The 25,770-nt window shown below is 36.1% G+C and overlaps 1 protein-coding gene across 8 annotated transcripts in view; it reads left to right on the top strand.

Annotated features, from left to right (window-relative positions):
- The window catches only part of LOC131065969 (probable LRR receptor-like serine/threonine-protein kinase At1g07650), a 78,289-nt gene that overhangs the window by 7,279 nt on the left and 45,240 nt on the right, over positions 1-25,770 (top strand). For all 8 annotated transcript variants that reach the window (XM_058000583.2, XM_059216497.1, XM_059216498.1 and 5 more), the window contains exons 5-6: positions 13,209-13,276; positions 13,467-13,538. In XM_058000583.2, the coding sequence (XP_057856566.2) occupies positions 13,209-13,276; positions 13,467-13,538 (140 nt within the window). The remainder of the gene's footprint in view (positions 1-13,208; positions 13,277-13,466; positions 13,539-25,770) is intronic.

The raw sequence follows: 25,770 nt of genomic DNA, 5'->3' as shown, positions 1-25,770 counted from the left end.
CTGGCATCCTCCCTTATTCCTTCCTCATATGTCACATATCCCTCTTATCCTATCCTTGCTCACTGCCTGCAATCTGAACTTTGTTTCCAGTGAACCCTTGGTTTGTGTCACAATGATCTTCGTAGTATTTACTTTTATCTACAATTTATTAAGTGACTCTTCACTTGTTCTATTTGCCTTAATTTTAGGCTCTTCTCTTGGGCCAATCTCCCTTTCGTCACCACAAAACCCTCCCGCTTAGTGCATTCTTCTAATCTCTATGTTGCTTCCTTTTTACCTTTCTTTTACCTCATGCCCACACAGCTCTCTCCCCCTTTAAACGCACTCACACAACATATATCTATGTCTCTTCCTTTGTCATCTCGTCCTATCACACTTTCATCACTGCACTCCACAAACTATTGCTGCTACCATGCATTCGTTCTATTCCATAAACCCTTTAAATCTTATTTGTAATGGCACTGTCATTAATGTTTGTGTGGCGTCCTCTTTCATTGCTGCGCAATTTTCTACCTCTTCTTCTGAAGCTATATCATCTATTTCCCATGCTAGGATCTCATTAGTTTCTGTGTTTGGCGGTTCCTTTTCTAAATCTCGGTTATGCCCAAACTCTTTAGTCTTCTATATTCCCTATGCATGGATAAGTTCTTTGTCTTCCTCACTTCATTCAGTTTTTCTCTTTGTCTTATTCATCTGTAATCCTCCATTATGAGGTATTGTCATCCAAATCATTAGGCAATGATTTTATCAATTCACCTGGTTTCCTCCTGATGCGCACTCAATATAAAGTTTATGAGCTTAGGCTCACAAATTGGAGCTGAGTAGTGGAACTACTTTTCCAAGTTGTCCCATGCTGAAACTTGCAAATTATTTCTTTTTCCTCCTTTTCCAGCACCTTAATGAAATTTTTACCTTATTCCTCTGCCAAATTTGGCCTTCATTCATTCTGCCTCTTGTGGGATTCAACCCACCATGAACCATCCACCTCCACCTAATGCTTCTTACCTCTTTCCCTCTCTTATCGACTCGCATCCTCTATGTACCGACCTCCTCCTCCGAATACCCTCTCCACTTCTCTCCTCTTTCGCGGGCTTTGACCCACCAAAAATGACCACCTCCACCAAATCTCACCTACAACATCCTCTAGAACTTCTAGATACAAACATGCAACATCTCCATACCAATCTGTAGCTACAAAATTCATTTGTTCATTCCTTGTATTCACTTGCACTAATTCCTTCTTATCCATTTCTTTCACATCAACTTTCTCATCATAAAATACAAAAAAATCAAAAGTTACCTCGTCATTCTTCACTAATCCAATATTTTCTTCTTCGTCATCTGTTGTCATCACCATCTTTGTGTTCTCCAAAGGACTCATCACTGCGACTATTTGTTCCTTGTCCTCGAGGTCTATACATTCGTTCAGTTTTTCAATCATTGCTGAAAATTTTATTTTGCTTACCTCTTTCATGCCTTCAACAAGGCATGCTCTTTCAATCTCACTCTTCTCTTCATTATCCTTTTGTAGAAGGATATTCTTAAGCCTTATTTGCTATAACTTCCAACCTTCCCTCCATCATGCCCTCACAAAGACATGTTTCAGCTGCAAACTCTTCCATGTCTTCTCTTTTATCCTCTTGCATGAGGACCTCTTTTTCAATGCCACAGGCTTGACATCTTGTTGCAACTTTTCTCTTGCCTACCAATAGATCACTATAAAAAGAATTGTCAAAGTCAAGTGTCACCAATGACCCTTCTTCATCCTCTTTTCTTTGTGCAACCAATTGCTTCTTCTCCATCTACTTTCAACTTCAACATCAAATAAATTTTGGATTCTCCTCATTATTTCCTTCAACAAGGTTTCATCCTTGTCAACCTCAACCTCGACCATTGCCATTCATGAATTTGGTCTGCAGACACTCTTCATTTGCTTCACATTGTTAGGATGAAGAAACGAATTAAAACAGCAGATAAACAGAATTAAAAACACACAACACAGACAATGAGAACACACAGATCTATCGTGGTTTGGCAATTGCCTACATCCACACTTGAAGCAGGGGAATCAATCTATTAATCACCAATCTCATTTACATATACACAGCTGCAATCAGCTCCAGAAAATTAACCTCTACAAATGAATTACAATTATCTCTTAAAGAGCTTGCAAGGAGATGTCGAATAGCCAAGAGTTTTGGCGGCAAAAGGAAGGAGTCCGTTGGACTTCACTTCCAACAATCTCCCACTGAAGGCCAATGAACTGCTACAACAAGTAGATTCCCCCACTCAGTCTTGCTATCAGTTATTGGAAAGGCCGAGAGAAGCTCGGCAGAAATCGAACTTCTCCCACTTACCTACTTTAGTGAGCACATCAACTGGATTCATGTCGGTATGAATTTTATCTACATGAAACTTACCTTCTTCGACCATATGGCGAACATAATGACTGCGAACATCAACATGTTTTGACCGCGGCTGAGATTTCTGATGTTTAGTCATAAAAATGGCACTGCTGTTATCACAAAACAAAGCAAAATCTGATTGTTTTAACCCCAACTCGCTGAACAAGAGTTGCAACCATACCATCTCTTTTGCTCCCTCAGAAAGAGCTATGTATTCAGCCTCTGCGGTTGATTGAGCAACTGTATGTTGCAATTTTGAGGCCCAACTAATCGCTGCCCCGGCAAATGTGAAAGCATAACCTGACGTATACTTTCTTTTGTCTAAGTCACAGGCAAAATCATAATCGGTAAACCCTTGCAAAACTGCCTTGTCCTTTCCAAACCATAAACAAAAATCAGAAGTACCTTTGAGATACCGCAAGATATACTTAACCGCCTCCCAATGTGATTTGCTTGGATTAGCCATAAATCTGCTCACCAATCCCACGGCATGAGCAATGTCCAGTCGAGTAGACACCATAGCATACATGAGACTTCCAACTGCAGATTTGTATGGAATTTTATCCATAAACTCCTTATCTTCTTGTGTTTTTGGACACAATTGAGAAGACAACTGAAAATGAGAGGCTAAGGGTACGCAAACAGACTTAGCATCCGCCATACCAAATCTGTCCAAGACTTTTTTAATGTAGTCTTGCTGAGATAGTTTGAGTTCTTTCTTTTTCCTATCCCGAAAAATAGTCATTCCTAGGATCTTCTTTGCTGCCCCTAAATCTTTCATGGCAAATTCCTTTGCTAAGTGAGTTTTAAGTTCACTCACAATCCTCATGCTTGTGCCGGCCACTAGCATATCATCCACATAAAGGAGAAGAATGACAAATTCGCCATTAGGAAGCTTCTTGTAATAGATACAAGGATCAGACTCACTGCGAGTAAACTTGTGATCAATCATAAATTTGTCAAATTTAAGATACCACTGCCGAGGGGCTTGCTTAAGCCCATACAAACTGCATTTCAATCTGCAATAAAGATGTTCCTGCCCCTTTTTAATGAACCCTTCCGGCTGATGCATAAATAGTTCCTCATCAAGATCGCCATGGAGAAATGTCGTCTTCACATCCAGCTGTTCAAGTTCAAGATCCCAGGTTGCAACTAAGCCCAATACTACTCGGATAGTAGTCATTTTAACTACTGGCGAGAAAATTTCTTTGAAGTCGAGGTCTTGTTGCTAAGCATATCCCTTTACAACCAGTCTTGCTCGAAATCTTTTGTGACCATCAACTTCATCTTTTAGTTTATACACCCATTTATTTCTTAATGCCTTCCTGTCAGGCAAAAGTGACACCAAATCCTATGTTTGATTTCTCACTAGTGCGTCCATTTCTTCGCACATTGCAGTGTGCCAGTTATCACGGTCTGCAATTTTACAAGATTCTTTGTATGTTGCAGGCTCTGTTTGATCAGAGATGAGCAAAGAAGGTTCAGCCTCTTCACAAAACAGTAAATCATAATTGGAGAACTTTGCAGGAGGTCGCCTCTGTCTGGTTGATTTCCTCAATTGACTCTCTGTTTCAATAGTAGAGTCATTCAATTTTTGTAATCCCTGTTTATGTAAATTAACATCACTCCCACTGTTAATTTGTCTGCTAATATCCTTGTTTGTTTTCCTATCTGCAGGGTATGCGGAATCCTGTGGATTTTTATCCTTGTTTAATGCAAGCACGTCACGGGAAGAGGAACCTGCAGCAGTATTTTGCACTGCCTGTGTTCTGCGTGTGTGCAAGGAGCTAGGTGTCACGGTAGAATTGTCCACGGCCTGGGGTTGTCGGGAGTGCAGGGAGTGGGGATCCATGATGGCATCCTCCACAGTCTGCGCTGGAGGGTGACTCCACGGTGGAGCCTGCAGGGACCCCGTGGAGTGGACTGCAGGGAGCCCGCGGGAGAGGTGAGGAGACTGCGGGAGACTCACGGGGAAGACCGCAAGGGGCCTGCGGAGGAGTGGAGTAAGCTGCGCGGTGTGGGGACTGCGGTGGATGTGTTGCATTAGAAGGCTGCACAACATGCCGTGAGGAGTGTGGGGAGTGTGGAGCAAGGTGTGTAGGATGCGGTGGAGAATGTCCAATAATTTGGTGATGATGTGAGCCAAAGTGCTCACTGTATGGATGTTCTTCCATATGAGTGTTAGTTTGAAGAGGATGTGCTCTGTTCTGCAGACCCCCAAATTCTGAATTAAATGAAGACCAAACATTTTCAACACTCACTTCTTCATTCTCAGTTTGAGAATTATATTCAACAGAGGTAGACGTCATAGGAGCTCCCACTGAATGAGAGACCGAAGGCAGAGCGCTGGTAGTTGAATTCTGAAACAAAGACATAGGGACATATTCTGTCTCTAATTTATTTGAATCTTGTAGTGCGGGAAAGGAGGTTTCATGGAAAACTACATCCCTGCTGCGAACAATCTTTTTGTGAATTGGATCCCACAATCTGAAACCAAATTGTTCTTCTCCATACCCCACAAAAATACATTTCATCGACTTTGGATCCAATTTCGTTCGCTTTTCCTTGGGTATATGTGAGAAGGCTTCGCATCCAAACAAATGAAGATGCGAGTATGAAATCCTCTTCCCTTGCCATTCCTCTTCTGGAATACCAAAATCCAATTTAAATGATGGACCTCGGTTGATTAAATACACTGCTGTGTTACACGCTTCTGCCCAAAATTCCTTGCCGAAACCTGCATTATACAACATACATAGTGCCTTTTCAAGAATTGTTCTATTCATCCTCTCGGCTGCACCGTTTTCTTGAGGAGTGAAAGGAACAACCTTGATTCTTCTAATCCCATTATCAGCACAAAAATCATCAAATTCATGTGAACAAAATTCCCCACCGTTATCGGTTTGTAAGCATTTAATCTTATGCCCATTCTAATTTTCAACTAAAACCTTGAAAATTTTAAATTTTGAAAATACTTCAAATTTCCTAGAAAGCAAATAAATCCATACTTTTCTTGTACAATCATCAAGAAATGTTACAAAATAGTTAGCTCCTCCAATGGAGGTTACCTTGGTAGGCCCAAAAACATCCGAGTATACAAGCTCTAGCGGTGTTGTCTTTGTGTCACGCCCACCTTTCAAAAAACTGACTCTCTTGTGTTTGCCATAAAGGCAATGTTCACAAAAGGCTAAGTCCACAAGTTTGAGGCCCAGTAGCTGATTTCTTGTATGCATAACATGGAGTCCTTTCTTGCTAATATGGCCAAGTCTTTGATGCCAAAGATCCGCTTTGCTGTCCTCAATCACCATTGCAGCTCCCACTTCACCATGAGTCTTAAATATGTATAGACTTCCCACTTTATTACCATTTGCAATCAGCATGGTACCATGAGTTACCTTCCATGTATCCGGGAGAAAATTTACATTTAGACCTTGGTCAAAGAGCTATCCAACGGATATCAAATTCAGCTTCAATTTTGGGACATAGCGAACATCTTTGAGCAGCAATGTTTTACCACCGTCTAATGGCAGCAATACATCCCCTTTGCCTGTAATTTCACAAGCTTTGTTATCTCCTAAGAAAACATTGCCAAAATGACCTTCATGGTAGTTAATGAACGCTTCAAGACATGAGGTAGCATGATAGGAGGCACCGGAATCAAGCACCCATGAATCTGAAGTAGTGTCGGTTGTTGAAAGGATTAATACACTATCATCTTTATCATAAACTGTATTTGCTTCGCTGTCCCGCACCCTCTCTTGTGCCCTTTTGAAATTTCTACAATCCTTCTTCACATGATCAGCTTTGCCACAAAACCAACATTCACCATTTCTGTTTCTAGACTTCAATCTCTTTGCTAATTTCGAACATCTATGGTAATTATTTCTGCCTCTATTATGACTTCTACCTCTATTTTCAGTGCTGACCACCGTTAAGGCTTCACCGAATGAAGGTTCATCACTCTTTCTTCTCAAATCCTCACTGAGAAGAGTAGCTGCTACATCATTAAAAACCAACTTATTTTTACCAAATATAGATGTGCTAACTGTTGTTACAATGCCATCCCAGCTGCTTGGCAAAGAATATAATAACAGAACAACCTTGCTTTCATCATCTTGTGTCATCCCCACCGAAGTTGCTTGACTAATCAATGTATTGAATTCATTGACGTGGTTTGCCATAGCAGAACCTTCCTTCATTTTCAATTTGTACAAGCGCTTCATAATAAAAACTTTATTTGCAGTCGATGCCATTTCATACATGGCTGTGAGTCTATCCCATACATCTTTTGTTGTTGCATCACCCGTGACATTGAAGAGAACATTATTGGACAGTGAGAGAAAGATTGTTGCTCTCGCCTTCTTGTCCAATTTTTCCCATTCTTCATCAGCCATTTCAGCTGGTTTCTTTGCTTTCCCTTCAAGCGCAAGTGAAAGGTCTTGCTTTATCAGCAAAGACTCCATCTGCACCTTCTATAACCCGAAGCTCTGACTGGAGAACTTCTCTATCTTCGATTCTTTCATGATTCTAGAATTTCAACCACCAAAATCTAAACAGCGATCTAACCTCGCTCTGATACCAATTGTTAGGATGAAGAAACGAATTAAAACAACAGATAAACAGAATTAAAAACACACAACACAGACGATGAGAACACACAGATTTATCGTGGTTCGGCAATTGCCTACATCCACACTTGAAGCCGGGGAATCAATCTATTAATCACCAATCTGGTTTACATATACACAGCTGCAATCAGCTCTAGAAAATTAACCTCTACAAATGAATTACAATCAGCTCTTAAAGAGCTTGCAAGGAGAAGTCGAATAGCCAAGAGTTTTGGCGGCAAAAGAAAGTAGTCCGTTGGACTTCACTTCCAACACGCATAACCCATTTCGTTTACATCTTATCACTGCAACATGTGCTTCATTATCTTCCCCACTTGTGTGGGCTGGTCCCACATGCTTATCCCTCTACCCAACCTCTACTGAAGGGCTGAAACATACCTTCTCTCGGCTTTTCTTTTCGCTTTCCTTTTTCAAGAGAACACTCCTCTTTTTCATTTTGTCTACCTCATGAAAGAGATTCGCTTCTTCAAACTCGACCCAATCTTCATCTCCTTTCTCGTGAAAGCACTCTATCCTCTCCGTGTGTCATTTAACTTTACACTTCTCATCTACTGTGTAACTGTCCAACCACCTGCACATGATTCCTTCGCCTACACCTTTTCATCAATTTCAACTCCTTTGTTTTGCCTACCCTCAAGAGCATCCAATCTTGCCTCAATTTTCTTCAATTCTTCTTTTACCTTTTTTGATTCTTTTTTGAGCCTTATGTTTTCCACTTCTTCCCAATACTCTCAAGACCAACTGACTCTGATACCCAATGATGCAAGAAAAATCAAGAGAATTTTTCCAAGTTGTCTCATTTTGGAGCTATGCAGAAATAATTCCTCAATAAGAAGAAATCAACTACTTCAATTCAAATTTGATTCACAGATATTCTATACTATCTTTATATTTTTAACAACATTAGGAAACTTCATTTGTCCATGTTCGAGGACACTATAAAAAATATGAACTCAAAACTTTGCCAATTACTATCACCCCTATGCTCTGTTTTTATTTGCTTAAATCCATGATATCAAATATCTCTGCTATCCCGCGCATCTTCACTCTATTTGCAGCCTGTTCTTTTCCCCACATGCCTTGATCCTCTGCTCTGTTTAATAGTTCTCCTATTAGCTTAATTTGCAACCTCACAATTTTTATTTTCCACGCACAATTTAAAACAGAGAAACTCTCCTGTCTCTTCTCATCACCACGCACTCATCTAGCTATGCATACGTATTCCTTTCTTTCATTCAACACATGCGAGGCCTTCCTCATATGCCATACATCGCGCTTATCCTATCCTTGTTCACTGTCTGCAATCTGAACATTGGTTTCAGTGCACCTCTGTTTTGTGTCACGATGTTCTTCCTAGTATTTTCTTTAATCTTCTTTAATCTATAATTTATTAAGAGACTCTTCACTTGATCTATGTGCCTTAATTTTAGACTCTTCCCTTGGGCTGATCTCCCTTTCTTCACCACGCAAATTTCACCCTTAGTGAATTCTTCTAATCTCTACATGGCTTCCTTTTTTACTTTCTCTTCCCTCACGTCCACACAACTCTCTCTCCCTTTCAACACACTCACACAACATACATATGTGCCTCTTCCTTAGCATTCCCTTCCTATCACTGTTTAATTGCTACACTCCACAATCTATTGCTGCTACCATGCATTCACTCCATTCCATGCACCCTTTAAACTTATCTGTAATGGCACTGTAATTAATGTTTTTGTGGCTTCCTCTTTGTCTCCTGCGTAGTTTTCTACCTCCTCTGCTGAAGCTATATCATCTATTTCCCATGCTAGGATCTCATTGGTTTCTCTGTTGAGCGGTTCCTCCTCTAAATTTCTGTTACACCCAAACTATTTATCTTCTATATTCTCTATTCATAGATAAGTTTCTTTGTCTTCCTCATTTCATTCAGTTCTACCTTTTGTCTTATTCATTTATAATCCTCCATTTGTCGTCCAAATCATAGACAATGATTTTATCAATTCGCCTGATCCTCCTCCTGCATCAATTTACCTAAATTTTTTTGGGATGATATGCTATGTTTCCAACAGATTTCAATGAGGGTAAAACACAATTTAATATTGGGGAGAGCATCCAGTAGTTTTGCACCTAATTTTGCGTTTCTCAAAATTTTACATAGAAATTTCAAATCACTCTCAATGTTTTATAGCAGCTTACTTGACAAGTCCCCTGCTTATAACTAAGGTTTCAGGGTCACATCATCAAATATGATGCTACATCAGCATGCTTTTATCCAAGGTGTCCAAAACAACCCAAAAAAAAAGTGAGATCAATAGGCCTGCAAAAGGGGCCCCAATACACATTGTGCAGCTGATGTGTCATCACATGATTGGTTGCTTTATACAACAAAAGGTATATTTCATTCAATTATTGGTACTCATCATAGAAATAACAACTTTAAAGTCACAACTATTGGTGCAATATTGTACAAAAATTGGACATTAAATCAGCAAGTATGTGGGTATTAAATCAACAACTTCTATCACAAAATTGGAATGCACTCAACTACTGGATCCTTTCCCCTACTTAGGCACCTCTACTCATGAAATTTTTTTATTATTATTATTTGGAATCTCTTTCAAAAAAAATAGGAGCCCCTATTTTTTAGGCATGCAAATTTGGGTGGGTGAAAAAGGGGTGGGACTACAAATTGCTCCACCACCTTAGGGATGTTATCTGCCACTTGTCAAACATCTAAATTTAATTTCTATTAAAAAATAATTTTGGAGGGAAATGAATTATTTTTACTTGTTTCTATTACGCATATAGTATAGAAGACAAATATATTTTATTCATGAGACCACCAACTTCCTTAAATTGTGGAGCTTAAATTTTTAAGCTGAAACACACTACAAAATTCATGGGACCAGCAGTATTAAAATTTTCCTAAAAAAATCTTAGCAGCTCCAACTCTATTTTTTAAAAAGCCCCCTCCATGGAACCCTGGCCTAATACCTTTAACTTACCTAAATATTTGGATGATATGCTATGTTTAGGGTGCAGTCCCATGGAGAAGTTTGAGCTTCTATTTTTTAGGAAGAGGAGGTCCCACGAAGGAAAACGAGGAGGTCCCATGAAACAAAATTGTTTTTGCTAGAGGATTATTTGGAATCTTTTTCTAAAAAATAGAAGCTCGGCTTGCATATTTTAGGGGGTGAAAATTGGGTGGGGCTAAAAATTGCCCCAGTAGCTTAGGGATGTTATGTGCCACTTGTCAAACATTTAGTTTAGATTTCTATTAAAAATATATATTGAAGGGAAAATAATTTTTTTTACTAGTTTTATCACTGCTCATAGTCTCAGCTGCTCCAAATCTATTTTTTAGGCTCGACCTTATTCCACGTAATATTTAAGACTCCTCTATCATTGAACTTGTACCAATAGACTTCAAAGAGGAAAAAGCACAAGTTAATAAACTTGTATCTTTAAAATCATGAGCTCTTGATGTAGGCCATGCTTGTTCACATGAGCCCTTGGACCATAAGGACCAATTTATCATTTGATTATAGTTTGTTATTATTGGTCTATATAATTGAAAATAAGTGTCTCCATTGGTCTATATAATTGAAAATAAGTGTCTCCTCAAAGCAAGATTTATTTCAATTAAAACTTATGGCTCGAAGAAAAGATATTGCATGTAAATTAAATCAAAATTTGAATTCACGGCTCCTCCAATTTCTCTCGCTCTATATATAGTTTCATATAAGTAATTTAAACGATCCTAATAGAAGTCCATAAAGCTACACTATTCTTTTATCGTTATATATATTTATATCAACAATAAACAATTTATTGCTATTGATAAACCATGTTACAAAATGGTTTATTGCTAATATGAATATTGTTATATCACAAGAAGCTATTTATTTTTCTATCCTTATAATTAGAGGTATTGGGGCTAATCTTTTAAAAACATATCCAACGAATATCAACTATACCAATAAATAGTTTGTTGTTGAAATGGATATCCATAGTGCAATTAACCATTTTGATAGTATAGTTAAACATGGAGGAGTCTAGTAATTTAAATTAAAATCAACGTGGTTTGTTATTTTTTACTATCCATTTGGACTTTGATTAGAAATACAATGTTTAACTCATTAACAAACTAGTTGAATAAATGGAATTTTTAAATAAACTAAATAGGTAACTTATAATTGGATATATCATTTTTTTGTCATTTTATATAGAATAATGACGAGTTTTGTATAAAATACTTTAAGAATGGAAAGAACAATAAGCAGCAAGAATTTAACTGCATTAATTTCTCACAATATGAGATACTCTACAAACCTCTCACCATTCTCACATGTTTGCAAATAGAAATTATATAATCTAGGTAGTAGCAAACAAATGTGAAAATATCCTAATAATTTAAGTTTAAGGATCCAAATAAATTCTCCATAGCATGTAGAACTAAAAATATGCATACAACTATTAAAACACATTTACATAATAATAAAAACATATACATGATTGCATAGTTACATTGTAAATAATCCAAGAAGGTCCATTAGAGAAAAATACTCCCATAGTGGTAGTATACATTAACAAACACAAACTCATAGTACACTTCCATGTTCAATGTTCTAAGTATGATACAACAAAAATAGATAAATTTTGAACTATACATTTTTCTTTAAAAACATAATACATAGGAGCTTGAGATCTTTCATATGAAATTTTGTTGTATATTATTATGAATAAACTACAATAGAGGTACATTATAGGAAATATGAGTGATTATTGCAACAAAAAATTGTCTATAATATGTTAGAGTTACAATATGCATCTATTCATAATTGTTTACACAAATCATATATGTGTGTGTGAACACCTAATATATGTATATTAACATAAGTATGTCACTTCCTTCATAACTACATATGTATATAAATATGTGACTATAAATTAGAAGGTGAAACTAGAATGTCCAGTGTAATGCCTTAAATCAAGTGGAGAGATTCAACAAGATTTTGGAATGATGGAGAGTGGGATGATTATGAAGGAAGGATGTTGAAAAATGATTAGGTTGAAAGGCTAGGTCCTGCAAGGGTATAAAAGGTATTATATCTTTAGACTTTAAATGTTATAAAGTGGATACTAATGAGATTTGGTCCATACCAACAAAAATCTCTAACGTGGTTTTCATAACTAAAAAACAAGACATCTTAAATCTTTAATGCTTCAATTTGAATTTAATTAGTTGGCAATATTTTTAATTTTTGTCTTTAAATATATAATAACAATATTAATTGGAGGAATAGTGTTACTTTATTGGTGGTATTAACACATGGTTAATGCGGCATTGATGCATGGGTATCAACTAACACCTACAAACGACCACTCTTAGACCTTTGTACGTGTAATGACTCATCTTATATTTATTGTAACTTCTAAAAATCTAAAATAATAGTTTTAAGCTATTAAGTCACATGCAAAGAAAACCCCAAAAAATCATCAAAAATCAATGTACTCTTTAAGAGCTTAAGGTGTACAAAAATAGGGTGGATGACTATTGGGTCTTGCTCAATGGCATTCCCTCTTCAACCTTAATTATATTTTTTTTAATATTTAAAAATAAAATAAATTATATCTAAAATATTTCAATGCCTAAATTCAATTTCATATCTATATCTTAATATTATAAATTGTAATTAGTTTGTATATTTTTATGTTATATGCGCAACTCTTTCCATTTCAATTCCAATTCAAATATTTTTTATTAATAAATCTTTTGTTTAGTCTTTGGTTTAAAGTAATATCAATAGACCTTCATTAATTAAATACACATATAAGTTATCTAGACATCTTACAAATGAATTTGATCCGTTATTTATTTTATGTTTTGAATTACAATGAATTTGATTTTTTGTATTTATATTTATATTTACATTAGTGCTTATTGCTTATTGCTTATTGCTTCTGCAGTGATTTCAGTTGTAACCATCTTAATGGACAAATACCATTAGAATTGGGATCATTGACATATTTAAAAAATTTGTAAGTTATATTATAAAATTATATATGACATATTTGGTAGTCATTTTTTACCTTATAAATAATAATAAATAATAATATGAGGAAGAAAAGATTATTTGAAAAATTAGTTAACTCTTTTACACTTTGAAATTATTGATCTATTTTATTGCAGGTCACTTGGCATGAATCATCAGGTTATATTCCAAAAGAACTTGGAAACCTCACAAATTTAAAGAAAATGTAAGATAAAAACTTGATTACATGTACATAAAGATCAAGACTTAAAAGTTGAATAAGATTATGGAGACATTTTTAAAATAAGGACAACAATCTCAAAAAATTTTGTTAGTAATAATTGATTAATAAATTTATTTTTCTTATTTATGAATAGTATTTTAATAGCCATGAAATTTTTGTTTGTGCTGTATAGGGATTTATTTTCAAATGAGTTATATGGACTACTACCACAATCATTTGTAAATTTGACCCAACTTAAAATGTTGTAAGTTTATCTGTACCATTTCTTCTCACATATATTCTTCTTGTCAATTCGTCGTGCGCGTTTAATTTTTGAAATAAGATATGATAATTATAAGATTTTATAGAGGTCATAAAATAGTTTTTCTTAAATGTTTAATAGCTATTTGATTTTAAAGATTTTTGTTTATGTCAAGAGGCATCTACAATGACATCAAAATGTCCGTAAACAAAAATCCACTTGTTTTTAGAAGAACATTTATTTTACAGATATATTATATTCCACATCTATAGTATGATATGTCTCCACATATTTTACATATATAATTTTAATATAAGTATATTAGTATTTAAATTTAATGGATATAAAATATAATGAATATAAAGTCCTTGTCTATTTAAATATAGTGAAGTAAAATAAGTTATAAAATTTCTCAATTTACTCATGAATGACTAACAATTTATTTTATATATCAATTAAGTTAAAAATTAAAAAGATCTTTTTCGAATGATGTACCAAGTTGATTCCTCTTACCATTATTTATTTTGTTTGGTTAGAAGTTTTTAATATTATTTAAAAAAAAAAAAAATTCATTACATGTATATATTATTTTTTGGAAATTATTTATCTTAAGAGTTTGAGATCATAATATTGTTATAAATGTTCAGGCCACCCTTATTACATTAAATATTAATATTTATGAGTATAATGAACACTATATCTTTCTATAAAGAATCCTCCTTTCTTTTCATAATCATCCATTTCAAAATAAAAACCTTTCTAACCTTAATGGATCACATTTTTTAAAGTTTAATAATAAATCTGTACTGGAAAATAAAAAATTAGTGTCTCATAAGAAAAATTCTATAAAAATTAAAAAGCTAAGTAAAATATTTTCATTTAATCTCACACTATAGACATGGCCAATATAATATCAATATATACTTGTTGAAATAAAATAAAACAAACCAAAGATTATTTGTATTATGTTGTTGCATACTTTACTATAGTATAGTAACAAAGAATAAAATAACATATGTTTGAGATATGAATTATTGAAAAAAAAATTATACACACATGTTCATAAGCAATATAAGATAGAACCAAATATTTATTATTTTCTTGATAATAAAGGCAATAGGTTTTATACTCAACATAATCATTCATTTATATACCTTCTTTCCTTCTATTCTATCATCATCAAGATTATCCTATTGTAGCATCCTAAAATTGCAACCCTTTGCATTTTCGACCGCATTTGGGTCTTTACCTTAGTGTTTGCGCCCCTTAACGTGTTCGAAGACCTGATTATACTCACACCCCTTATAAATGCCAAAAACTTTGATTTTCCACTCATTATGCACCTTAATCCTAACCCAAAATAAGGTAGGACCATGGTGTAGCGCCCTGGTCCTCACTGGGACCAGGGCGCCATACCTTGGTCCTCCCTAAATTGCCCTCCCTTTTAAACCCATTTTTGCAATTGAAAAAGGAGTGGGATTCCCCTCTCTGTGTCGGCTCATGTTGAAAAATAAGCCAATTTTCCTAATGGGCAAGTATATAAAGATGATTTCCCCTTTCATTTGAACATCCACAAGCATCCATCAATTAGAAGAGCACTCGTACGACATCAAGCAATCAAGCGTTCAAAGCAATTGATCATTAATCAGTCTTCCTTCAGCCTTGGAGCAGCAATAAAGTCAAGATTCAAGTATTGGAGAAGACATTATTCATCCATTTTTGTGGAAGACTTCATAAACCCTAATTCCATGTGGAGGTAAGAAAAACTTCACAAGGAGGTATTATCATTGGAGGTAAGCAAAACTTCACAAGGAGGTATTATCATTCAGGTTTTAATCATAATTCAACATCTTCCTCAAAAGAAGAATCTTTCCTTATGGTCATTTCAATTTCATGGTTAATTCCAAAATAGGGATTTGACCTAAGGCAAGCCCCTATTCCCAACCTATTTCCCCTTTTTCTGTGTGTAGGAAATTGGTACGGAGCTGCGATCTTTAGAATAAGCATTATTTGCAAAGACGAATCAACCCTTTTCGGCGTGCGAAAAAGTAGGAGGACCAAGGCACCCACTACCATGGTCCCGACATCTTTGGAGCTTTTTAAGGTATCAGATCCAATTCAGCTTATATTGCTGAGATCCAAGTGGATGCGAAAATCCTGCGTCTGTAGCTCATTGTTTTCTTAGTTTTACCTTCATTTTTTAGCAATTTACCTAATTTCATGAATTTCAATTTACAAAAGAGGAATAAAACTATTACACAAATAACCCAAATCCAATCAGTATTCAGTCTCTATCACTCTTCATTTGGGATTGGATTTATTGAATTCATCCCTCTTTTGAATGTAATTTCAAATTAGTGGTTTTCATTCCTCTAATGGTGTAAACCCTAATTTTTCCACATTCCACAGGTATTACATATCCTTTAATGTTTATATTTAGTATATATTATTCTTCTCTCACATTTCTCTATTTGTTAGAAAAGAAGAGGTGAACAACAATACATGTAGCTTCAAATCAAAGTGTAAATCGGAGTTAATAGTGTTTATCATATGAAAAAAATCAACAACGTCAAGAGATAACATCACAAAATATTAAACACAACACTATAATTACGTTGAGAAACCATTTTGGAAACAAAATCCACCAAGAAGAGATGAAAGAATTGCATTAGTAGCATTATAATATTACAATACAACTCTCATACTCCACTCTTCAATCTGACAACATAACCCCTCCAAAACAAGACATGAACAAACTCATACTTGTCTCCAACTCAACCCTTCAATATGTAGACCCTTTGGGGCTCAATTTACCACCATAAAACATGACTATGGGCCAAAGCAAGGTTTCAAAAATCCATTGTAAAAATCCATACGACTCCTACATGCCAAACATAGCCTCTTACATGACATTACACCTTATAAATGTGATAAGAATCCCCCAAATATAGGAGAGACTCTTACATGTTTCATAGACTATTAATTTAACAAATGTAAGGATTCTCTTACACATGTCATAATAAGTGATTCTCACATCCAAAAAAATTCACCCCACTTTTAGCCCTTACAATTGCCATAGAATCTATCATAACATCTCCAAAAATAAGCTTTTCATGTTATACCATTTGATGGGCATCCTTTGACAACAAATAACTTGATTTTAAGGCATCAACATGTGGCAAACATGCCAACAAATAAAACCCATGCCCCTTATGATGGAGCACAATTATTCAATTACATGAATACCAAATAGCCATGGGAAAACATAAAATAATAATAATTACATAATCTGAATTGCTAAGATGGAGACACCTTAGTTCTTAACATTCTCCCACTTTTCGAATACCTTGTGAGAGCGAGGGGAATCACACCATCACAGAATCAACTAGGAACAAGAAACAAGGCATGTGGCCTTTTTGCACCAAGTAAACATTTGTGTGCTCACAGGTTTGGTGAGATAATTTGCAATGTTCACCTGAGTGTCAAATTTATTCAACTCAATATGCCCATTTGCAATCAACTGATGAACAAAATTATATTGTATATCCACATGCTTAGTTCATGCATTATATATAGGATTCTTAGCTAAATGAAACGTAGTCTGACTATCACAATTAACTTGAACTCTCTTGCAATCAAAACCAATACTTGCACATAATCTTTGTAACCATATTGCCTCCTTAGAAACATGAGTAGCAGCCATGTACTTGACTTCAGTGGTGGATAAAGCAACTGCAGCCTACATTTTACTCATCCAACTCATTGCTCCTCCAAACAAAGTAAACACATACCCACTAATGGACCTTCAACTACCCAAGTCACCTACCCAATTTGCATCAACAAATCCTTGTATGTCTAATGTCTTATCCACACTATCAACTACAAAATATTTTAAACAATAATCAGAAGTTGCAAATATCTAAACACCCTCTTATCATGATTCCAATTTTCTCTACCAGGGTTATACATAAACCTTCTTAAAACTCCCACTACATGTGCACTATATGGTCTAGTACAAACCATTGCATACATTAAGTTTCCTACAATACTAGCATGACACATTATACATATCGTCTAAATCATCATCATTCTTAGAACACATATCTAATGAAAACTTAGTGACAACCTGTAAAGGATTTCTTACTGGTTTACAATCCTACATATTAAACATGTTCAAAATAGTGCCAACATACTTAGTTTGCAATAACCAAAGCTTTATGTTTACTTGATCTCTTTTGATTTCCATACCAAGTATATACCTTGCAGCGTCCAAATTCTTCATATCAAATGCTCCTAAAAGTTGAGTTTTTAGCTCAAAATCCTTAGAATTATTGATAAGTAGCATATCACCCACATACAAGACAATGATTAGAATATGATCATCAATACATTTAATGTATACATAGTGATCTTCTTCATTTCTTAAAAAACCTAATTTTATAACAAATGAATCAACTTTTTGATACCACATTTAGGGAGACTATTTAAACTATAAAGAGATTGTTTTGACCTACAAACCGAGTGTTCCTTTCCTTTTACCTGAAAGCCTTCAGGTTGTTGCATATAAATTTCCTTTTCCTAGTCTTTGTGCAAAAAAGAATTTTTAATATCCATTTACTCAAATCTCAAAATCATTAGCTACAACCAGAGATCGGAAAATCGCCCAAGACTCACCAAACTTGGCAAGTCTAAGTACGATTTATGCCCCCTGAGTCTGGTGAGTTTGGCCTAAAATCACCAAACTCTGCGAGTCTAGTGCTTGAAACTTGGCCGCCGGCTGGGTTAATAAAATGACAAAAAGAAACATTTAAAAAAGTTTTTTTTAAATGAATGATCTCGTCTTTGTTCACTACAACCCTCGCCTGAGAATGAGAAAAATTAGGGTTACAACATGTCAGCCAATATAAAAATAACACCCGATGCCTTTATTAAATAACCCCCAAACCCCCGTCAAAAAATATGGGGGGAAACTACGTCGATAGAAGTAGGGAAAATTTAACCTCTGAGTCTGACACTGATTGGATCGACCAGGTAGATATAGAGGCTGAGACTGTAGCCATGGTAGAGGAGGAGTGGAGAGCATGAGCAGAGACAGGAGATTCAGAGGCAAATAGTGACACAAATGTTCCTGATGTTGGTGAGCATGGCATGGTGTCACGGGAAGCAGCTATGGTTGTCGAATCATCCAGGACCTACCTTAGACGCCTTCGCAAGGGGCTGGGGTCGGGGCCAGAGGGTGCAAGCTCCTTTGAGCCATAGGCTTGTAGTTGTATTTACCTTTGGTATTTGTATGGAACATTTGATGATGATCATATGTTGACATGGATTTTTTATTCCATGAGTTTTGTAATATCATATACATTTGACAATATTTATATATCTATGTGTTATTTCCTTTAGCTACAATTTGCGTTTATGCTTATGTGATTGATGTATACTTGTGTATGTAATCAAATGAGTCGAGTTTGATGATGTTATTGTGTCTTTAAGGTGTATTCAATAAAGGGTGCATGAAACAAGTTTTAAATGTTTAAAAATCTCTAAATTTCTTGAGTTTTTCACTTTCTCGAGTCTAGCCGAGTTTGACTCCGAGTCCCGAGTCCGAGTCCGGGTCGGCCTTGCCGAGTCCGAGTCCCGTTTCTATGGCTACAACAATGGATAAAAGCAATCTAATAGAGTATAATTTTAAAATAAGAGAGAAAATATCACTAGAATCAACTCCTCTATAGGAGTAGCCCTTAGCTACAAGTCTAGCTTTATACTTTTCCAATGAACCATCTGCTCCAAATTTCTTTTTGTAGACCTATTTACAACCAATGGATTTTCTTGCTTTGGGAAAATGAACAAGATCTCATGTATCTCATGATTCTAATGCCATCATCTCCTCTATCATGGCTTCTTTCCAAGAATCACAATCATTTGTTGAAATAGTTTTCCTATAGGATCTAGGTTCATCATCAGTACTTGATAAAGTAAATATATAATATAAATCTAGTTGGCTACACTTGTCAATTGGATTTCATTGTCTTGTGGAGCTTTTGAGAATAGGAGTATGAGATTCTTGTTGTTCTTGATCATGCTCAATCTCTACCTATTCTTTGGTTTGATCAATAACTATTTTTGGACCCTCATTGATCGGGAGATTGGTAGGAACGTGCTCACAAGACTAACTTGCTCAAAAGAATCAACGTATTGGCCAAAACCTTGTAGGATCTGATGTGTATGTTCACTCAACCTATCTTGTTATTGAAATGCCAAGGATTCCATGGTCTACTTGCCTAGCAAACTCCCTTATTGGTGATGGCTTACTCCCATGCTCCAAAACTACTCAAAATGCTTGTTCTTCCCATCTTCAACTACTTGTGCCTGGTTCTTGGGGTCTTCAACTTTCAATTCCAAAGTGTACTAGAAGATTTCCACATGGAAATTCAGGGGCAGCAAAGTGAAACTCTTCATGGAATGCTCATCTTCTAGTTTTAGGCCTATAACCCACAATTTACTCAAACTCACTAATAAGGTTCATTTACCCCAAATGAGGCTGCACATTGTCTTGGAGTCTCAAGCTACACTTGGTGGAGTTCTAGGAAGGCTTTCAACATGTTTTATAAGCCCATGTTTCATTTTCCAACCGGTTTCATGCAATCTTACAAAAACTGCCAATTTGTGTGTTATGCAGCAGGGCTACTAGCCCGTGGAGGCCTAATTGGCTCCTTTTTCCTTGCCTAGCCCAACAATGGGAATTTACACCATGAAACTTGTTTGGAATGTTGTTTTAGGAGTGAATACTCAAAGATTTTTATGGTTTTGAGTTCCATGGGGTGTGTTTGAGGACTGTCCACATTTTAAGGCCCAAAAGGAGGGTTTAGTGAGGGTTTGGTACTTGCTTTGTTTGATTTGCATTCTCCTGGATGAACCAAGGCCTAAGGCTGTTCAAGAGGATCTGCCACACCTTGGAGTTCCCTGTCCAAGTCACTACCACCGGCCATTTTGCCAAACAATTGGCACACAAGAAGGAAAACAGTGATTTGACCCTGCCACTGTGCTTTTTACTGCCTTTTACCAGTCAGCAACTTGTCCTCTTTAGAACCTGCAAAAATGAAGAACTTGGAGATGGGAAAACACCATAAAGGAGGTCTTAAAACATGTATCCATTCATCTATTACATTGCCTTCAAGATGCAAGGCTTGGATTATGCTCAACAAGCATTCCATGGGCATTTTGCCAATTACAAATTCATGAAAACAGTGAACTCACTGTTTGGTTACAAAAAAAAGAAAGATTGAAGTAAGAACAAGTTAAATAAGCCATCTAGGAAGATACTCAATTCCCTTGGCCCAATCTCCAGGCTCTTGTCACATCCATCTGCTCACTCAAATCACTTTTGAGTGCAAACTATGAGTTTTGTTCAAGTTACCAGCCAAATGACAAACACTTGCCTAGTAATCACTCATTTGCATATTCCCAACATCTCTCTGGAACAAAAAGAAAGATATGTACATTATATACACATGGATCAACTTGGAAGAATCCATTGGAGGGATCCCAAACCTGGATCAACCAAGTTGACACATTTTGCAACCCCAAATCCTTGGCAGGGCAGCAGGTACCTAGTTTCCAATTATTTTTGTAAAAACACTTTGCAAAAGAGAAAATGATGAAATAATTACATGGGAAGCTTGGTTACATCCATATTACAACTTCCAAGAAGGTACAGTACGGATTGTATAGCTACAGTAGGGACTGCCCCTCAAAAAGGAAGAAAAACAGTCATAAAAGCCAAAAAAAACACTTGTTTTCTATTGAGTTACTCTTGCAAATACAATCACCAACCTTTCCCAAGACAAGGAGAGGCCTTATATAGTTTCTCAAGTTGGTTTCCATGCCCATGTACGGACAAGAGACTTTTTAAATTACATTTTTCAAGAAAATGACCTTTTTGACAACTTTCTTGAGCAAAATGACAACTTTTCTTGCTCTCAAAGGCATTTTTGACATCCTAGCCTTAGAAACTTGCCTAAACCATTTAGACATGCTTAAAAACACTAAACAAACATGTTTCAATGCTCTTGAAACCATTAGGAGACCTTTTTGGCACTTTTCCACATTTTTGCCAAAAATTGTCAACTCAAGGCCTGAAATGCAAGATTTGATCTCTCAAGCCCAAAATTAGATCAAAACCACTACAAATGACTCAAAACAACCTAACACAAGACTTTACAAACATATAAGCATGAAAAACCCAAAAATGGAGTTTTGACTCAACTAGGTGCTCCTGCACCACTCATCTTCTTCCTCGTCCTCATCCCCATGTCCATCTCTCTATTCTTTTCAAGGTGCATTTTTATTCTTAATTTCAAAATGCAATCTCTTTTCCTTATCTTTTTATTTTGGTTGTTCAAGATCAGAAATAACACTAAGCTACCTAAAAATCACATCTTTGGAAAAGATGATTTTCTTGGTTAGTGGGTTCCATAACTTATATCCTTTTACATTATCACCATATCTAATGAAAATGCACTTTTCAGCTTTTGGATCCAACTTCATTTTTCTTTAGGCACATGAACATAAGCCTCACAACCAAACACCCTTAAATGAGAATTAGAAGATTTCTTACCTATCCACACTTCATAAGGTGTTGTATCGATAGCCTTACAAGGAGATCTATTTAACAAGTAACGAGAAGTACTTACAACTTCTTTGCAAATGCATCTTTCAAGCCACGAAGTACTTAGCATACTTCTATCTCTTCCATTATTGTTTGATTTAACCTTTCTGCCACTCCATTATGTTTTGGAGTATACGGAGGAGTTTTTTTGTCTTACATTTCCTACATGCTTACAAAATTCATTAAATTCGTTAGAACGGTATTCTCCTCCATTATCACAGTGGAAAAATTAGATTTATGCCTTATAAATTATAACCACATATATCTAGAAACATCATCAATAAAAGAGACAATATCTAGATCTTTCAATTGGTTCAATATCCACTGTGTTGTGCATATTGCACACCCATCCTTGTCCTGGACAGGGACCCCCATTTTTGCTCTGAGTCTGCCCAATGAATGAGAGAAAGTCCAAGTGAGGTTGCAGAAGAAAAGGTAAAATCGCGAAACCATCTCAGAGCCTGAAATTTGGAGTCTTAAAGCATTAAAAGGAGAAGTCATGCATCTTGGCCATTCGGGCCGAAAACCACTTAAACTCTCATTTTGGTTCAACAAGCCAAAAAGCACAAGTAAAATGCTAATGCTAAGTCAAAATCGCATAAATACGTCTTCTAGGCCGAGAATGATAAAATCACCACAACCTCTTTGAATCCTCTTTGAAGCCGAAAATGAAGTAGGAGCAAAGTTCGCGCAAATAATGATCCAAGCCGAGAATCATGAAAAAAGATTAAATCGCGCGATGTAGGAGGTTTGAAAACTTTCAAGCGAACAATGAAGACGTTTATGCTGGATTGAAGTCAGTATTCTTCTTTTGACTTTGAAGAGTATTGGCAAACAAAATGTTCTTTGCAATTTGCAGAGACATTGAAGATTTTTGGGAAATGAGTGCTCTTCGCGCAATTTAGGTTTTGAAGACTTTCTTTTTCGTATTTCAGTGAAGTAGATAAATTTGCGAGTTTAATGATTTTCGGCTTATCGACTCATTTTGTGAGCTTCATTTTCGGTGTTTAATGATTTTCGGCTTATCAACTGATTTTGTGAGCTTCATTTTCGGCGTTTAATGATTTTCGGCGTATCGACTCATTTTCGGAGCTTTTTCGATGAATTCAGTTAAAGAAGTCTTTTAGTGCGACTTTGAACTTTTCGGGACTTTAAGTCATTTCGAGAGCTTTTCACAATTTTGATTTTTAAAGTTACTTGCGCAATTTTGATGACTTCTTTTTCGGCCTTTTGAAGGCTTTTGTGAGGTTTAGTGAACTTCGGCTATTAAAGGCATTTTGTGTGCTTTTTGAAATGAAGCTTACTTTTGGCGTTTGGAGTGTTTTATTAAGCCTTAGTGATTTTCAACTTATTTAGTTGACTTGAAAGCTCTTCGCCCTTTTGGCGTATCGAATCATTTCATGAGATTTCCAAATTTTCAGTATTTAAACGCCTTTCATGAGATTTCCAAATTGTCGGCATGTGAAGTAGTTTTGTGTGATTCTAGTAAATTTGTCCTCTTAAAGCGTTTTGTGAGATTGTAGTGATGAATCGCTTTTCTTGACTTAGGAGGCCGATTATTGCGTTTTGGACCAAAACTCATATTTTGACTTATGAAAGTGGGATTTAAAGACTTTCAATGCTTTTGAAGGCATATTGGTGAACCTTTGAAATGAATCTCACATTGTCGGCCCTATTTTGTGAGCTTGTTCATTTTTGGCTTTAAAAGTCGATATGAGAGATAAGTTATTTAAATGAAAATCTTGAGTTTTTTTTTTAAATCAAGGTAAAATTGTATACGAGCAAACCTAAAATCGCACAAGTCTGAGCAGGAAGTTTGCTCATTTTGCCTAAGATAGCTCGGATTTTGTCTAAGAAGGAGAACGAATCAAGAAGACAGATCGAACTTCATGAAAGAAGTGAGACACATTTAAAAGATACATCTCACAAAGAGCTTCTCAAGCCCAAACTTTCACCAAGACCAAGCCTGATGTTGTTAAATAAAATTTAATGTTTGTTAAATTAATTTAATTAATTTTTCAAATTGATTGTTTGTAGGACGCCATCGCAGAGAACTAGGAGAAGGCCTAAAATGGCAAGGAGCCAAGCGCTGAAAGCTAAAGAAAGATGAAGGAACGCGATGCATAAACGCGAGATCGGAGTTGAGCATTGGGAAGCATGTCGTTGTGCCACCAGACCACAAAGCTGAAGTCCACCACCGGGAACAAAGACCAAAGAACACTCTGAATGCGACAAGTCTATGCATGCTCGAGAAATACACAACTGGATTTAATTCCAGAAGTTCAGTTTTTGAAAACTGAAATTGTTTTATTGTAAAACTGCTCGTGGGCCCCACTCAAGATATTTTGAAACAAAGGGGAAACAGGTCAGTTGTGGACAGTTATGTCCAACTACTGGATAGACTCAAATTGAATCCAGATAGTTGCAGGTAGTTGAGATAGTGGTTGGATAGATAACTAGGAATTGAGTGGGCATGGGTTAAAGCTGCCAACTTCTGGAAGACAGATCATGACCCTTGGATACAGTCCATCCTAGCCTCTGATTCATATTGTAAAATCTATAAAAGGCAGAGGCCTTTCTTTTGTAAAGGGTTAGAATTTTGTTGGTTAGAATTTTGTAGTTAGAATAGGTTAGATTTTAGCAGTAGCATAGAGATGTTGCGGAAATTGTTGTAATAGGCAGCTGAAACAATATATAGGCATTGATTTGGTGTTTATCATCTGGTTTCTAGTCTGTTTGCATGGTTTCTTTCAGCTAGTTAATTTTAGAGTGCAGGGATTTTAATGGTAAAGTGTAGAGGGGTATTTGATGCATTTTTGGTTCATACCGTTGGGGATCTTCTGATTGCAGGTTACCGTGCATGGTTAGTCTGAACCCAAACTATTCTTAGTTCAACTGCAGGTGTTTGTCTTAGGCTGTGCCATAATTGGGTGCCTAAAACAAGTGTCTTCGGTCTGAAAATCCTTCATCCTTTGGAGCTTGCACCGTTTTTGTCTAGTTGTGAGGGTATCTCTAGCAAAACAAGAACTAGTTTATCGAAATCTGTCTACCCGCTGCATCAGCTGTTATCATCCTTGTCCTTAGGTCTCCTAAACCCTTCCCTTTTGATTTTATTTCGCAATCCGAGAATCGCAACAGACCAGCTTGTTGCAAAACGTAAGTCCCCCTTTGCTCCTAGCAAAACACATCAATCACTGAGTTATCCCGCAGTCAAGACCTGACAATCGAAACCTTGAGGTCATCCCCATTGATCCACTGAAGCAGCATTAGGGATTTTCGTATATCAAGAGAGGATAGGATACTCGCCGAGATCATTCTATTCTGCGTTGGTCGGATGGAGTCATAGCAATGCGATTTTAGCCACGTCAACAGAATTGGCGCTAGAAGGAGGGCCCCTTATCAGGTTCCTTGCAGCAAGTTAGTCCATTGAGCCAATTTAAATGCTATATTTGGGATATGCAAGATCCCTGTTAAACCAGAAAAACCAAAAAAGTCAAAATTTGATAATACAAAAATATTGCTGAGTCCGTATGTTGAGTCAGTCGCTTCATGAAGACTGTCCGCAATCTG

The sequence above is a fragment of the Cryptomeria japonica genome, chromosome 2 (assembly GCF_030272615.1).
Source record: "Cryptomeria japonica chromosome 2, Sugi_1.0, whole genome shotgun sequence".
NCBI classification, from domain to species: Eukaryota; Viridiplantae; Streptophyta; class Pinopsida; order Cupressales; family Cupressaceae; genus Cryptomeria; species Cryptomeria japonica.
Note: the sequence above shows the minus strand (reverse complement) of the source record. Positions and strands in the feature narration are given on the sequence as shown.